Source organism: Sceloporus occidentalis, unplaced genomic scaffold (genome assembly GCF_023333645.1).
Source record: "Sceloporus occidentalis isolate IW3139 unplaced genomic scaffold, rSceOcc1.0.p SCAF_4, whole genome shotgun sequence".
NCBI lineage: Eukaryota > Metazoa > Chordata > Lepidosauria > Squamata > Phrynosomatidae > Sceloporus > Sceloporus occidentalis.
In genome coordinates, this window is record NW_028316984.1 from 41,696,167 (window position 1) to 41,711,886 (window position 15,720).

The 15,720-nt window shown below is 40.2% G+C and overlaps 1 protein-coding gene across 3 annotated transcripts in view; it reads left to right on the top strand.

Moving 5' to 3' along the window:
- LOC149313806 (tetratricopeptide repeat protein 21B-like) overlaps positions 1–14,490 on the top strand; it is a 48,907-nt gene extending 34,417 nt beyond the window's left edge. The window contains exons 21-30 of one of the 3 annotated variants that reach the window (XM_089519826.1): positions 474–584; positions 2,008–2,089; positions 2,618–2,768; positions 5,247–5,408; positions 6,645–6,840; positions 8,508–8,732; positions 9,095–9,215; positions 12,493–12,560; positions 13,861–13,969; positions 14,174–14,490. In XM_089519826.1, coding sequence (XP_089375952.1) covers positions 474–584; positions 2,008–2,089; positions 2,618–2,768; positions 5,247–5,408; positions 6,645–6,840; positions 8,508–8,732; positions 9,095–9,215; positions 12,493–12,560; positions 13,861–13,938 — 1,194 coding nt within the window. In that variant the 3' untranslated portion in view covers positions 13,939–13,969; positions 14,174–14,490. Of the gene's footprint in view, positions 1–473; positions 585–2,007; positions 2,090–2,617; positions 2,769–5,246; positions 5,409–6,644; positions 6,841–8,507; positions 8,733–9,094; positions 9,216–12,492; positions 12,561–13,860 lie in introns of all 3 variants that reach the window. The other 2 variants (XM_089519825.1, XM_089519828.1) reach the window with 2 other exon arrangements.
- The last annotated feature ends 1,230 nt before the right edge of the window (positions 14,491–15,720 follow it).

The following is a 15,720-nucleotide window of genomic DNA, read 5'->3' on the forward strand; positions in this document are numbered from 1 at the left end:
TGTGGATATAAACTTTGGTTATAATGTTTTAAGCAGAACTTAAGAATGGGAGAGAATTTACATCTGACTCTCCTAAATAGGGAGGGAAATAATATTTGAGAATATTTGAAAAATGGTTAAAAAAACCATGTTTCTTAAGTGTCAAAAAGTCCTGACAAAGAGAATCCTGGACTGATCATATTTCAGGGCTTACTCTGCACAAAATGTACACATTTTTTTGTGCAGAACACAACATTTTATGTGCAGGTAACTGCATTTTCTGTACAGGAAATAAACCTGCACATAATTGCAATTTTCTGCTTTAAAATACTGTACAAATTTTGTGCAGGGTCTTTGAAAATTACACAGTTTTCAAATGTATTCTCACACAGGAACGAAAATTACTAAAATTATGTGTTGCTTCCTTGGAATTAGTTGCTTCCTTAGAATTAAGAGAATTAATGAAGAATTACCTCTCTGCTTTTAATGCTTAGGTGATGTTGGAACTTGCACACTTGTATCTTGCACATGACGATGTGGATTCCTGCCAGCGTCAGTGTGTGCTATTGCTGAAGAATGATCCAGATAATTCAGCTGCTGCTATGGTTAGTTACAAAGCCTGGAAGACTGTGAAATTAACTGAATTATTTTAGATTTTGTTTAAATATATATATATAAAATAGTAACTTTTTAAGTATTTCCCTCTACCATATGATTATTTCCTTTACTCTATATGTATTTTCCACATTAGGAGAGTACTCTGTTTTTACAACTTTAGGCAACTTTTTCCTTTAGTATCATGCTGCCATCAGGACCTTTCCTTGGGTCTAAAATCCTTGCCTTATATGACCACAAGGATACTGATTTAGAAATTCTGAGGGGTAATGAATGAGCAGGAAGAATAGTTGATAGTATTTAAGGAATGTTTTATTATATTAATGCTTGAGATACATGATAGAGAAGGAGAAACACGATCCTTTTCTACTACACAAATATTTACTTGCAGCATATAATGATGTAACAGTTCCAGGTCCCTGATCCATGAAGCTCCCAGGCCACCGAGTCTCGAGGGTCTGTCAAAAGGAAACAGACTACAGAATGATGGTTTATTGATTATATAAATATGTTAAAAGGAATGCAGCAATAAAACCTAAAGGCAAAGATAACTCATCTCCTTACAGCTGACTGTGCTTTGTCTGCAGAATAAATTGAGCAGTACCCCATGGACTGGGTTCCTGGGCTGAGTTAAAGCCAATGCACCCTCTGTTACAAATCGCATAGCAGTATTTACCTTGTTCATGCAGTTCTAAATCATAAACTATTTCTATACTGTTATGGTAGTTAATTCATAACTTTACTTTCCCACAGACTACCTTTCTCTCATCTGGCTGACTAACGTTCTCCCTCTTCCCCGTCAAACATTGGCCCTGATTAGGCATTCGTCTGAATATGTGTAGGGCTATAATATTAAGCTTAGGAAGGTAGGCACAAATGTAAGCCCTGCCCCTCTCTCAAGAGAACCTATAAGTTGGATGTTTGTGCTTTGAGTGTGAAAGCTTGAAGAGGGCTCTCTTAACAGTATGACTGAATGTGGCTGAATGTGGTTACAAAGCTTGTGTGAGTAAGAAACTTGACAGTGCAGGATTCTCAGTTGCAGAATATTTACAATTGTGTTTAGGACAACACACTTACAGAGCCCTCTTTAGATATTTGTGCTTAATACATGAAAGTCTTATGTAAATCCAGGTCCTTGTGAGAGAGAGGCTGAGAGCTGTGGATGGATGCTTAGGCAAACAAGGAGAGCTGAAAATTAGAAAGCAGTGCTTAGTCCTTATTGATGCCATTTTGGCAGGCAAGATGTGTAATTATGTGACAATAGTGGGGTTTGGGGACATTGAACAATTGAGGTTGTAGCCCCAGGACATTTTCTGAAGAGAGTCCTGCCATATACTGCTTTTACATGATTTCATTGCTATGTGTCAGGCTTTAAAGAAGTATTGAATTAAGACATCTGGTTTATGCTTGTAGATGATGGCTGACCTTATGTTCAGGAAACAGGACTATGAACAAGCAGTATTTCATTTCCAGCAGCTCTTGGATCGCAACCCTGGTGAGCACTGCATCTTTTTGTTGATACTTATACATTTTGTTTTTTTATGTTCATAGTAAAGCTGCCTGTTAGGTTCCACTATACAAAATTTGATAAGAGAAGGTAAGATTTTCAAAAGTGATTTTCATGGGAGGGGGGGGGGGGCTTTTACTTAAAAGTGTGATAGGATAAGGCACATAATGCAGCCTCCTGAATTAGGTGGTCTTCATTATATGTATGAAGAGAGTAGGGATATGCTAGCTGGCCCCAGCCCTCCATCTTGCTTCAGTGAGCAAGCATTCCTAGTCATATGGATAATTCAGGTCTGCAGAGTGGAGTCCCCATTCAAATATCCTTCTCCCCAGCATGTAGAATCAGCAAATGCAAACTTGTTGCTACTCCTAACATGGTGGGGAAAGTATAACTTTGAATGATCCAAGAAGTATAAAACTGTAATGTTGGCTTTAATTAACATCCTTTGATTCTTGTGCAGAATTTTTAGAAAAACATGGTTGCTTTCTATAATGCCCTGATTACTTACATTAACAGACAATTATGCAACACTGTCACGTTTAATTGACCTTTTGAGGAGAGCTGGAAAGCTAGAAGAAGTTCCAAGATTCCTTTTGATGGCTGAGAAACATTCTCCCAGGACAAAGCTTGATCCAGGTTTTCATTATTGCAAAGGACTGTATCTTTGGTAGGTGTGGCTGAAAAATATACTGAATAGTACCAGTCACAAATGGTTTTCTTAACTTGTATTTAATTGTATTTTTGTTGCATTTTTTAAAAAATTGTAAGCTGCTTTGAGTTTGAACTTTGGGGGGGTGGGATATAAATAAATATAATAAAAATATATAATAACACTATTATTAGTAGATGGTTGTTGCTACTCAGCATGCAAAATCAGAGCCTGGTTCTGTTTGTTCTCTCCCCATGGCTTGGAATACAGTCCTCCAGGACTCCTTGCCTGTTTGCATCCCCACTAGACTGTCTCTCCTGTTTTTAGCTGAGACGTACGTCCCAACTTTTCTCCTCCTTTTTCGACTGTCTTCCATATACTATACATCTGTCTACATGCCTCATTTCAGCTACATCTCTCTTTTGTTCCCTTCTTCCTGTGATCCACATTCTGAGTAAATTCTGATGATATTCTGAGGGGAAAAGGTTTAAATCAGTGATGGCAAACGTATGGCACACATGCTAGAGGTGGCACTCCGAGCCCTTTCTGTGGGCACATGTGCCGGCGCCCCAGCACAGAGTTTGCCAGAGTTTGTTACTAGAAAGCCAGAGGGACACGGCACTTTGCAGTAAATAAGTGAGTTTTGGGTTGCAGTTTGGGCACTCGGCCTCTAAAAGGTTCACCATCACTGGGTTAAATTAATGGAGCATATTACAGTGGACCCTTGTTATACGCTGGGGTTTGGTTCCAAGATCCCCATGTATAACAAAATCTGTGTATGCTCAAGTCCAATTAAATATGATGACATAGCAAAATGGTGTCCCTTATAAAAACTGGAAAATCAAGGTTTGATATTTGAAATTTATACTTTTTTGGAACATTTTCAAACTGTGTATGCTTGAATCTGTGAATAAAAAAATCCGTGTATAAGAAGGGCTGACTGTACTACATATTCCATTATGCCCCCCAGTGCTAATACTGTGTCCATATGCTCCTTGTACTAGTATAGTATAGGCTAGTATAGAAGGTTAAGAGGCATTTGTGTATCATTGCAGTATTGTGGTTAAGGAATGGTGATATATGGTTATATAGATACACAGTTCTCCCTCTGTTCTTGCGGTCTTTGGACTTGAGTCCCTAGCTTATGCGCAAGGGACAAACTGAGGAAGAATGAATGGGGCACGTGCCTGCAGCACACCCCTGAGTGCCCCCACACGCCAGCGCCTATATTCAAGCCAATGGGGCTTGAATATAATCAAAGCTCCAATTTCGCAAGCAGGTCCAGAATGGATCCCCCGTGAAAAAGGAGGGGCAATTGTATATAAATCAGAATGCTAGAGGGATATATGTGAGTAGGTGATGTGCACACTAAATCTGTATTTGTTTACGTTGAAGAATATTTTTATACAGTCGGACCTTAATATCCATGGTGGGACTGTTCTGGACACACATTCCTATGTGGATACAAGAAAAGTGGGACTTCAGGTCACATTGTTCCTAATGGCAGTACAACATGTGCATGGCTGCGTGCACACACAGCCATTGGGGACAATAAAACCTGCTATCCACACAGCCTGTGGATAACAAGCCCTCACTGTACTGCTTTTCCTTTATAAAAAAATCTTAAAAGTCATTTACAGTAAAAACAAACAATAAGTCCAATTATGGAAGATGATAGAACCATAAAATAATCCATTCAGAACAATTAAACCATGGGTAAATGACTATGTTAACACTGTCAAGTGAATAATCAGGAAAATGTGTCCCCTTGTTAACTGGTGACAGCAATAACATGGTTTTGGGTAGAGAACATTGCTGTAATCTATGAAGAACTGCTTGTCAGCACTGTCAGTCTTGGAAATGATCCTAACTTATTTTTCTATTTGAAAGGCAAGTTTGATGTTGCATCTCTATTCCTTATAGAAAGGAGCTAATTAACCTGCTAAATGTAATGTGGGAAACCATAGGGGAATGTCTATAAAATTAGGCAGGCTTCAAATTGCTATCAAGGGTTCTTTGAAAGAAGTTCTGTTCTGTTCTTTGAATGTGCCCTTGGGGGCTTTCCTTCTTAGGCTGTCTTTCCTTTTTACTATGGAATATGTTGGCCTCCCTGCGATCCCCAGTGCCCCCCTATTCATAATAGCAGAACAGTATGGTTCCAAACTCCAGAATCTGTGTTAGAGTCTTTCTTTAGCCAAGCGATATCTCACTTCCTCAGAACAACTTCATACGTATTTACTCACATTCTCTGCCTGACCTTTCCTTTTCTGCAGTCAGAATATCTCTAACATTACAATAGGTTAGCCAATGGGTACAAAACCCATCTGATAGCCATCAGTATTAATTGGGTTGGTTTTTGGAAACATGTCTGGAGGGTTTTTAAAGACTGAGGTGCTGATATGACTGACAGACAGAATTGGGTAAGTTTTAAGGCTACACTTTTGTTTTAAAGTCAATTCATGCAAATTGTTAAGTGAGTTGGATTGTCTTGTCTAGGTACACCGGCGAACCAAATGATGCACTTCGACATTTTAACAAAGCAAGGAAGGACAACGATTGGGGACAGAATGCTGTTTATAATATGATTGAAATCTGTTTGAACCCGGACAATGAAACAGTGGGAGGTGAAGTGTTTGAACACCTAGATAATGACACAAAGTGAGTGACTGTGAGAACATTTTAAGTCCTATTGTCTTAACATTGGTTGAGCCAGAATGTTATAACAGTTTGAGTATTGGATTAGAACTCTGGGAGGCCAGAGTTTGGATCCCTGCTCAGCCAGGAAAAACCCATTAATCTTGGGCAACTAACAGTCTCAGAGGAAAGCAATGACAAACCTCCTTTGAAGAAATCTTGTCCCCTGCCCCCAAACAATTATCATAGGTTTGCCATAAGCTGTAATTGACTTGAAGTTACATAACAAGAGCTAGCTAGCTTCCTTCCTTCCTTAAAATCAAAAATAGTGCTTAAAACAATCCTTCCTCCCCCCCAAAAAAAATTGGGGTGCCAGCAATTAGAATAGGATGCTAGATTCAATTCTTAGTGTATCTTGTGCATTGTTAAATAGTGTGACTAATACAGGCACCTGGAGAAGAAGAGTTTAGTAGCTATATATTTCTCTTACCAGAAGACTTCTAGGTAGCATTTAAAAAATCCCCAAGGTTTATGAAGTTCTTTTGATGTGGCAGTGGCCAGAAGTGGGGCAGCTTCTGTAATTACACACTGCCTTTACCTTTCCTTGGTTGCTGTTTGTTTCCCTCTCCTAACCAAACAAGACTAAACCAAGGGATCAATTGAATAACTTATCATACGGATAGTCTTGTGACGTATGCTGTGATACACAAGCACCAATTCTTCCTGCCTCTTAGACTGCCTCTAGAGCAGTTATGCCTCTAATGGCTGAGTGAAGTGGGTCCAGGGCCATTTTTAATGTCCCTGGGACTCTATGGAGGTAACTTGGACTACTAAAAATACTCTCCCAAATTGGGGAGGGGGACAGAAGTGGCAAAAAGTCCACTTCTGATTTTAAAACATATAGGTCTTTAAAAATGTTAAATGGTACAATGAGGATCTTTGACCTCTTTAATAGACAAATCACCCTCTCTTGAGGGGGCAGAAGAAAGGGCAGTCCCTGTATTCTGGAAGGGTCACCAGAGATTTTTGGAAGTCTTATGTCATCTCAGGGGTCCGCGCTGTAATGACTGTGGTATATACAAAAGTAACAACAAATGCCCTTGCATAATCATCATCATGTTGTAGTTCTTCATTTTTACTTTTGAATACATCCAAGAACATGCCTAATAGCCTCCTTTCTTTCTTGGCCCTATTTAAGACTAAAATTGTGTTCCTGATTTGAGACCTTTCATGTTTTTGTTTTTGTTTTCTTATACACAGTAGTTCCACTGAGAAGCAAGAATCCGTGCAGCTGGCTGTGAGAACAGCAGAAAAGCTTTTAAAGGAACTGAAGCCCCAGACAGCTCAAGGTCATGTACAGCTTCGCATCATGGAAAATTATTGCCTTGTGGCAACCAAACAAAAATCAAATGTTGAGCGAGCATTGAATGCTTTTACAGAAGTTGTTGTTAATGAGGTAGGTAGTGGTTGCTGTTGCTGCTGTTGAATTTTATTAAAATGTAAACCAAATCAGTTAACATATAACACCACATTTATAAGTTGTTTCTAATAGGAGAATACAGTAGGCAGCACCTTATAACATATTCCTAATCTTATACAATTTGATGTATAATATCTTTCCAAAGGTGAACATGGGAAGCCAGGATGTGAAACTCAACTGGGGATGAATCCACACTGCATAAATAATACAAGTTGACACCACTTTAACAGCCATGGATCAGTGCTAGTGAATCCTGTAGTTTGTTGTGGCACCAGAGATTTCTGATAGAAAAGGGTAAATGTCTTACAAAACTACAAATCCCAGGATTCCATAACATTGAGCCATGACATTTAAAGTGGTGTTAACTTGGATTATATATGTAATGTAGATGCAGCCTGGGTTTCTGTTTATGTATAAGGACATAGGTTGTTAAAAATCTTCATGCATCTGAGCTTTAGGAGCATTACAAGTGTAATATACTGCTGAGAGATGTATGCCAAGTTCTGTCCACTGTTTTCATAACAAGATATATTAAATATCCTTTTTGTGTGATGATGAAATAATCTATTCCTTCCAACCTGGTGTCTGCTAGCTGTGTTGGAGTGCAGCCCCCTTAATCTCCAAACACAATAGCCAACAATCAGATAATGTGAGTTATCATCCAAAATTTCTGGAATCTAGAACTAAGCATTAGTGCTGAATACTGGAAATAATCTATCTTTTATGGTTCTCTAGTTTTCAACTTACTAAATAACAATGCTTTCTTTCCATGCATAAATGTGCCTAGGTGGAAATAGAAAAAACTCATCTGGGTATTTACAGATTTCATAGACAAGAACTTCACTGGTCTGCTAGACAGCATTGGAGCATCAGTTTCTATGGCTAAAAATAAGATGGCCAACTCACACCAACAAGTTTGCTCCCTGTAGGACTCTATAGCAATATAGAGTGTGTATGTTCCTTCAAATTGGGTGACCCCCATGAATTTCACAGTGTTTTCTTATGTAAGGAAAACTCAGATGTGGTTATGCCAGTTTCTTCTTCTGAAATATAGCCTACAGTACCTGGTATTCCCTGGCGGTCTTCCATCCAAGTATTAATGAGGGCTGACCCTGTTTAGCTTCCAAGATTAGTCAGGATCTGGTGCCTTTAAGGTATTTAGGCCTCTAGCTATAAATCAGTATAGATGATAAATGTGTCCATTGTAAGGCTGAAGAAACAAGCTTCTGAAACTACAGAAATGTGCATTGCACTTCTTGCTGAATGATCAAGAATTCCTCCCCTCCCTCCAAGCGCGCGCACACACACACAGGTTGAGCTAATGCACCTGCAAAAGGCTACAGAGGAGCAGGCATCAGCACTGGTTTCCACTAAGAAGCTTGTTTTTCCACTCAAAGGAGCTCTATTCCCCTACTCTGAAAGAAAGGGGTAGCACAGAATTTGTCACAAGGAACCCCTTCTTCTTGCATCTGTTTGCAAGAGGAAGTCGGTGGGTTCGAAGAGTATTTTTGCATTTGCAGGTCTTAAATTGGAATTATGCCTGCTGTTATCAGTTTCAAATGTATCCTTTAGGGGCCCCATTGATATCTATGCCAGGTTCTCTCATTTCTCATCTGAGTTGTTGCATTTGGTTTTACTTCCAGAAAGATCATGTGCCAGCACTCTTGGGAATGGCTATAGCATATATGATTTTAAAGCAAACCCCACGAGCCAGGAACCAGTTGAAGCGCATTTCAAAAATGAACTGGAATTCCATTGATGCAGAAGAGTTTGAGAAAAGCTGGCTCCTGCTTGCTGACATTTACATTCAGTCTTCCAAATACGACATGGCTGGTGAATTATTAAAACGGTGCCTTCGTCATAACAGGGTAATCCACAGTCCAGAAGCAGTCTTTTATCTGCTCTGTTAATGTTAACACCTTGAGACTTTTAATTAATGTAATTAACCTTACAAAAAGACATGGGGATGACTCAGAGAGACAGGATGGCAACCATGAGATGCAGTTTGTGTAGCTGCAGTTCTTGACTGTCCAAGTAACAGCAGTCTTAACCATTCCCTGTCCTGGCAAAGCTGGATGAGACGGTCATGTATAGTCTTTTGTTTCTGTCCACTATCTATTTAGAAAAGGATCAACAAAATTTTAGCTTGCTATTTTAGTGAGCAAATAGGACTTGTACAAAGTTCAGTTGATGTAGACGTAGTTCTCTTTTTTTCCCTCTCCCTTTCTAGTCTTGTTGTAAGGCTTATGAATATATGGGATATATAATGGAAAAAGAACAAGCATACAAGGATGCAGCAGCAAACTATGAGATGGCCTGGAAGTTTGGAAACCAAACAAATCCAACTGTAGGTACGTTTGTCACCAGCTTCTGCCCTTTTGTAGCTTTCATTGCCTCTCGTTTTCCAAATGAAGGAAAATATTTGCCTAATGTCAATCATATGAGTTTTAATGAAGTGGTATGCACTAATAAAATCTGCATGATTTGATATATAAATTAGAACAATCGTACTGAAGAGCAAAGCTCATCTTTCAATCGAATGCATGCATGCATCACAGTGTGCCATCTTAGAAGAACCTTCCTGTTTATGTGTTAATGATTCTTCTAAATGGCACCTGCTACCCTGTTTGACAAGAACTTGTATGTGAGTGTGTATCTAACATTTGTTTACTTTAGTTAATTAAAATGTTTTAATCGATTTATTTAAATTCTTAATTTACTAATCCATACAGGCCTTACAAAGTAATATGTCTCAGAATAAATCATTAGGCCTGGATCTGGTTGCGCCACTTGCAGTGATAAGGTCATCAGAAAATTTCAAAGGAAATACATTTTCCCTCCCCATGTTGGTTCTCAGTATCTGCTCTGAAGGGTCTCGGAAGCATTCCAGAACACAATTTCAAATGGTGGAAATAGCTGACAGGAAGGGGGAAAAGAGAGCATCCCAGGTGAGGAGGACTCTGTTGCAGGGAGAGGTACTTGCCTCCAAGATTTGCTGGTGGGTTTCTTCCGTTGTCTCAAGGAACTAATTAGAGTGTGCTGTTAGCTATGGAGTAGTACCTTAGAGGAAGTTTCCAACATGAGAGGTCTTTGTGCAATACTGCCTTTGACATTACTTCTGTGGTTAATATGTAATGGGCATCAGACATGCAGGCATGATGTTCACCAAGATGGTAAAGGGGAAAAGAAAGGAATCTAACTGCTTTATCACACTAGGGGGCAAACAGGATTTAAACGAGAATTAAACAGGAAATGCCGTGTGATAAACATCAGGCATTTCCTGTTTAACACTCGTTTAACTCTTGTTTAAATCCTGTTTGCCCCCTAATGTGATAAAGCAGCTATGGGAGACCACCCACTTAGCCTAATATGCATGGAAGTCCTGTATTTTGAAGAAGACTTACAGAAGGCCTACTACAATCCTCTGTGATGGTTGTCAGAGCCTAATAAGAGATGGAAGAAGTCCTCCTTCTTTGATACAATGCTGTCACTACAGTTTGAGTCAGAGAACACATGCAGGTTTCTGTGTTCATCCTCAAAGCTCACAGAGACTTGTGTTCTTCTCATTGGCTTTGGGGCCAGACAGCATGTTCACATACATGGACTTTTCCACTCCTGTGGGTAGTTGCCACTGAGATATAACAATTATTGGATCTGTCTTTGTGAGCTAGTGCACTATAGCACTAACTCTAAAAAAAAAATTTTTTTTTAAAAAGAACAACAACATATTGAGCATAAGGGAGCAAGCAAGCTGATAAAGGATGGGAATAAAATATTGCAGAGACATTGTTCAGACATTTTTGATTAAAAAAAACCCAGTTACTAGAGTGATAAATACTCTCTCCTTCCAACACTTTGCTCCATTTTGCTTCCAAAGGCGGGATACAAACGGGCAGGGGAAGACATCTTGGAGGTGTATTCTGCTGAATACGGAGCCTCCAGACCGCCCGCCCCGGGGGCGTGGCTCAGGAGATGGGGCTTCCACATGGGGGGCAGTGAAGACGCCTCACCTGGGGCCGTTTCTGACCCACAGTTTCCAAACCGCCACCTCGGAGGACACTGCAAAGAGAGAGGCAGCTTCCTCACGGGCGGCCAAAAACGGGGCTTTTTTTTTCCTTTGCCGGCTGGCGGATGCGCAGCTGCGCAGCTGCAGCGCTAAGCAGCGGCGGCAGAAAGCCTATGGGCACATTTAAAGTGCCCAAGCCCCTTTAAAACTTTTCCCCCCGCTCTGCCCAAGAACAATGGTGGTCTCCTGCCAGCTGGTGATCAGCTGGTGTTGGCATCCTTGTCCGCTTGCACGTTGCCAATGTCACCAGCATCATGGATGCCTCCTCTCCTTTGGTCCCTGCGCTCCTGCTGAATCTGCAATGCACAGCCACAGCTGTCGCCGCTGCCACCGCTGTCCCCCTGCCATCCCCCATCACCTCCCTTGTACAGTTTTAGCGGTTTTTATTGTTAGGTGAAAATGGCACAGGAATGTGTGTAGGGGCTCACTTTAAAGGGTTAGGGTTACGAGTTACGAGTCTTAAAATGCGCTGCAGCTGTGCTGCAGCTTCCACACCTGCATGGCAGCTGACGCTGCAATTAAAGCCACGGAGCTTTTAAATGGGCAACTTAAAATAGCGGCGTAGCAATTCTGGCGTACCGGTGCAGCAGCTTACAGACGGAGCTGCGCAGCTGCGCATCAAACGGAAAAGAAGTGGAGAAAAGCAGCGCCTTTTTAATGCCGCTTCTTCCCGCTTGGGGCGTGCGGGGGACGTGTTCATGGCGGCATTCAGGTAAGGCCTGTCTGAAGGCTCTACCTTCATGACGTCATGAATACACCCCTTTTTGCCCGTCTGTATCCCGCCTTAGTCTCTCTGGCCTCTGAAGTAGCTGTCATTGCAGTTCTGCCCCCTCCACCATAGTCTGGCACTTTCCAACTTGAGCTTGCTCCAATTTCATGGCACCCACCTGGGGAAGATATTCTAGTCACTTGTGTTCAACCTTGGAGCTTTGTGATGTCAGCATAGGATCAACTGAGGTGATTCCAGATTGCTGGGCTTGGAAAGCTCCCTCTGAAGCTCTGCTCAAGCTGTGTGTTTACCAGTCAAAGAACTATGGCAGATGTCCATTGAAATAACTTCATACAACTAGAAAATGTGGGAGAGTTGGGTGAATGTCAAGGGGAAATCCTTTTCATTATGCCTTGTCTACACTCCACCCTGCTCCGGCCTTTTTACTATTTTGGCAAGTTCCTGTTTATTTTCTCTGAATTATAAAAATGTGCTTCTCATTTTATGAAAACAGACTCCAGTAAAAATCTTCATGCATAGTAAGGTTCATGCTTGGGTTTTCTGTCCTCCTCGCAGAAGACCAGAAGCAGGAGGTCTATATACAGAGACAAAAAAGTGCTCTTTTTAAGAGAAGGGCACACCCCACAAAAAGGTGAACAATAAGCCGTCTGTTTTCTTCTCATTTTAGCCTTTTCCCTTTTGTTCATCATAATTTAAACTATTAAGAGAAGAAAGAAATACAAAGCCTGTGCACAAGCCATACTGTCTGTTTCAGAAAAGAGAAAGCAGCTCCAGCATAGAAAGGCTTAAAAGCTTTTCCCTGTGCAAAATATGTGATCTGTTGTTCTTGCAGGTTTCAAGTTGGCATTTAATTACCTGAAAGCCAAAAGATACATTGATGCAATCAATGTCTGTCATAAGGTAAAGTATCATGAATTTAAAATAATAACTCTAAGGAGTTGTATCTTTGTGTTGTATTTAAAAAGCGGAGAGGCATAAATATAGCCACAATTTCTAATCTAAAAATTAAGCATTGTATTTACTTATGTGGGAGATGCTGTTTGAGTAAACCATAATAGAACAACACATTATGTAACCCAGGTTGGACAACTTTGGAGGACTAGGGAGGCGTTTGAGAGCCAAACCTGCTCTCAAAAATACACACACACACACACACGCATATATATATATTTGCCCTCAAAACCCTCTACATGATACATGACAAACAGTCTACTGGAACCCTAGAGGGCATTTTAGGATAGAAGCAAAACAATTTAAAAAAAAGTTTCCACAAAATTTCATTTTGACTCTGGGGCCTCCAGGGGCTCCGAATGTGGACACAACGTCCACACCTCCTAGAACTTTGGAGGCATTTGGGGAAAAATTGACCCTTGTGGGAAATAATAATAAAATAAAAATAAATTTCCCGCAAGGGTCAATTTTTTCCCAAATGCCTCCAAAGTTCTAGGAGGTGTGGACGTTGTGTCCACATTCGGAGCCCCTGGAGGCCCCAGAGTCAAAACGAAATTTTGTGGAAACTTGTTTTAAAATTGTAAAATCCCACTTTTCTGTGACAAGAAAATCAAAGCGGCTCACAACACATTAAAATATCCACAACATTATGTCCCAAATTCCCCCCCTTAAAACAGGATTAAACATGTTACAATTAAAATATCTATTAAAAACACAATAAAAAATACAGCGAGGACAGAGCGGTGGGCTGATACATGATGTGAGGGGCAGTCATTCTGTGGCCGGGCACTTTTATTCAGGAAAGGCCTGCCGGAAGAGATCCATCTTGATAGCTTTTTTAAAGCTGTCTAAGCTGGCAATTTGACAGATCTTGTCTGGCAGACCGTTCCATAGTTTGGGAGCAATTGCAGAAAAGGTCCTCTGGGAGGTAGCAGTTAGTCTGGTTTTTAAAGGCTGCAATAGATTGCTCCCAGAGGATCTGAGTGTGCAGGGTGGATTATATGGGAGCAGGCAATCCCTCAAATAGGTTGGACCCACCTGCAAACTACACTTTGTCCTTCTCTGATGTAACCAGCTATAATCTTCTTTGTAACTGTTACTTGATGGTGCATTCTCTGGTAGTATACTGCATGACTGTTGATGTAAAATGCTTTATATCTGGCTCAGTGGACAGTTGAATAACTATCAGTTGATGTTTAAAAGCAAACATTTATGGGTGTTTTACTACATACTTTGTTTCTTTTAACAGGTTTTAGAAGCACATCCAAATTACCCCAAGATCAGAAAAGAAATACTTGATAAGGCACGGGCATCTTTAAGGACCTGACAAGTACATGCAATAATAATCTCCATTGGAGGTAGGGGGAACTACAGGAGAGATGAAGACATCTCTGTAGTTTGTGATGCTATGCACTCCATTAGTTCCCAATTGGGGGTGGGGAAATGTTAAGTAAAACTACTTTGAGATTTATTCTCCTCTGAAAGAGGATGCTTCAGACCCCTCAGACTTACTGTTCATTAAATACAAATGATAATTGGTGTCTGTTACTATCCACTTGTAGGCATTGGCTGTAATCACTTCATTGTAAAGAAACAAGAGTCACAAGCTGAATTCTCACAGAATTCACAGAAAATCCTCAGGGAAAGTTCCCAACTGTGTTCATGGTTCTCCTTTGACCTACATAGAGGTGATCTGTTTGGGATGCATCCATTGTTTTCATAATCAAAATCCTGGAAGGCAGGAGAAAGAGGGAAAATTCTACTAGGATGTTTTCTATGTGTCAGTGTTTTAGCAGACTGTTTCATTTTTGTAAAATGTTTTTTTTTCCCTAGTATCCATGATCAAGCTAACTAATGAACTCAATAAATTCTCATTTTCTCTGGCATTTTTCCAATGACTTCTTTTGCTTCTCTGTGTTATACAAACCACTCTAATATTAGAGTGACTTCCTAAGGATGCAGTGATGTATTACACTGGTATCTTTCCTGTGCCTTTTAAGATATGCTTCCAAAAGTAGGAGTTTAGCCTTAGAAGCATTTTGAAGAGTGGGTTAGGCAGAGAGACAGCAGCCTTCTCCAAGGCTGCCCTCTGGACAAGAGGCTTTGAAGTTCAATTTCCCACATGCAAGCCACACAATTGAGTTATTTTGAGAAACAAGGATCAAAATTTAAACTGCCCTGCACACCTGGAGCCCCATATATAGTTATGCCTCTTTAGTTGGAACTTCTACTAAAAATGCCAGCTGCTTCTGTCTTATCAATTTGTATAGTTCATACCTTGGATGATTGGGTCAAATTGTTTCTTATGGAGCAATTTATTGATGCACAACTTCAGAGAATTTTCAGGCATTACTGTTTCAGAAATTTTAGTGATTACTTCAGTAACTGTATGAATACAGTTCAAAGTGACATGTATGAATCCTCCCAGTTTTGTACTTTTGCTTTTGAAAATATTGCCCATGGGCACTTAGTCCCCACAGTGTTCTAAAAGCCAAAATGTGAAAGGTATTTTAAAAAGGAAACCCGATGCATTGCACGTATGTTGTTTGTTGGTATGATGTTGTTGACCTTCTGGTCAGTTTTTAACTTGTATGTTTGTTTGTTGTTTTTGTTCTGTTTTTTTAAATATTGCATTGGATTTAATACTTTTTTAAGGAGGGGAGGGTACCAGGGATTTACACTCATTATTTACTGCAAAATCAGACAATTTGGCTCTCCAGATATATTGGACTACAGCTCCCGCAATCCCTTTACTATTAGTTATATTGGATGGGGCTGAGGGGACATGTAGTAAAGATCTGGAGGACCAAAGACATGCTACCCTTGCCACAAGGTGTCCTGTCATCATCATCATCATCATCATCATCATCATTTATTTGTATCCCGCCCCTCTGAGAACAATCAGGGCGGCTAACAAAGTTATAAATTCAAAACATATAAAATCCCTGGTACCCTCCCCTCCTTAAAAAAGTATTAAATCCAATGCAATATTTAAAAAAAAAAAGAACAAAAAACAACAAACAAACATACAAGTTAAAAACTGACCAGAAGGTCAACAACATCATACCAACAAACAATCAGTGGGAGCAGCAGTATCTTTCCCAGACAT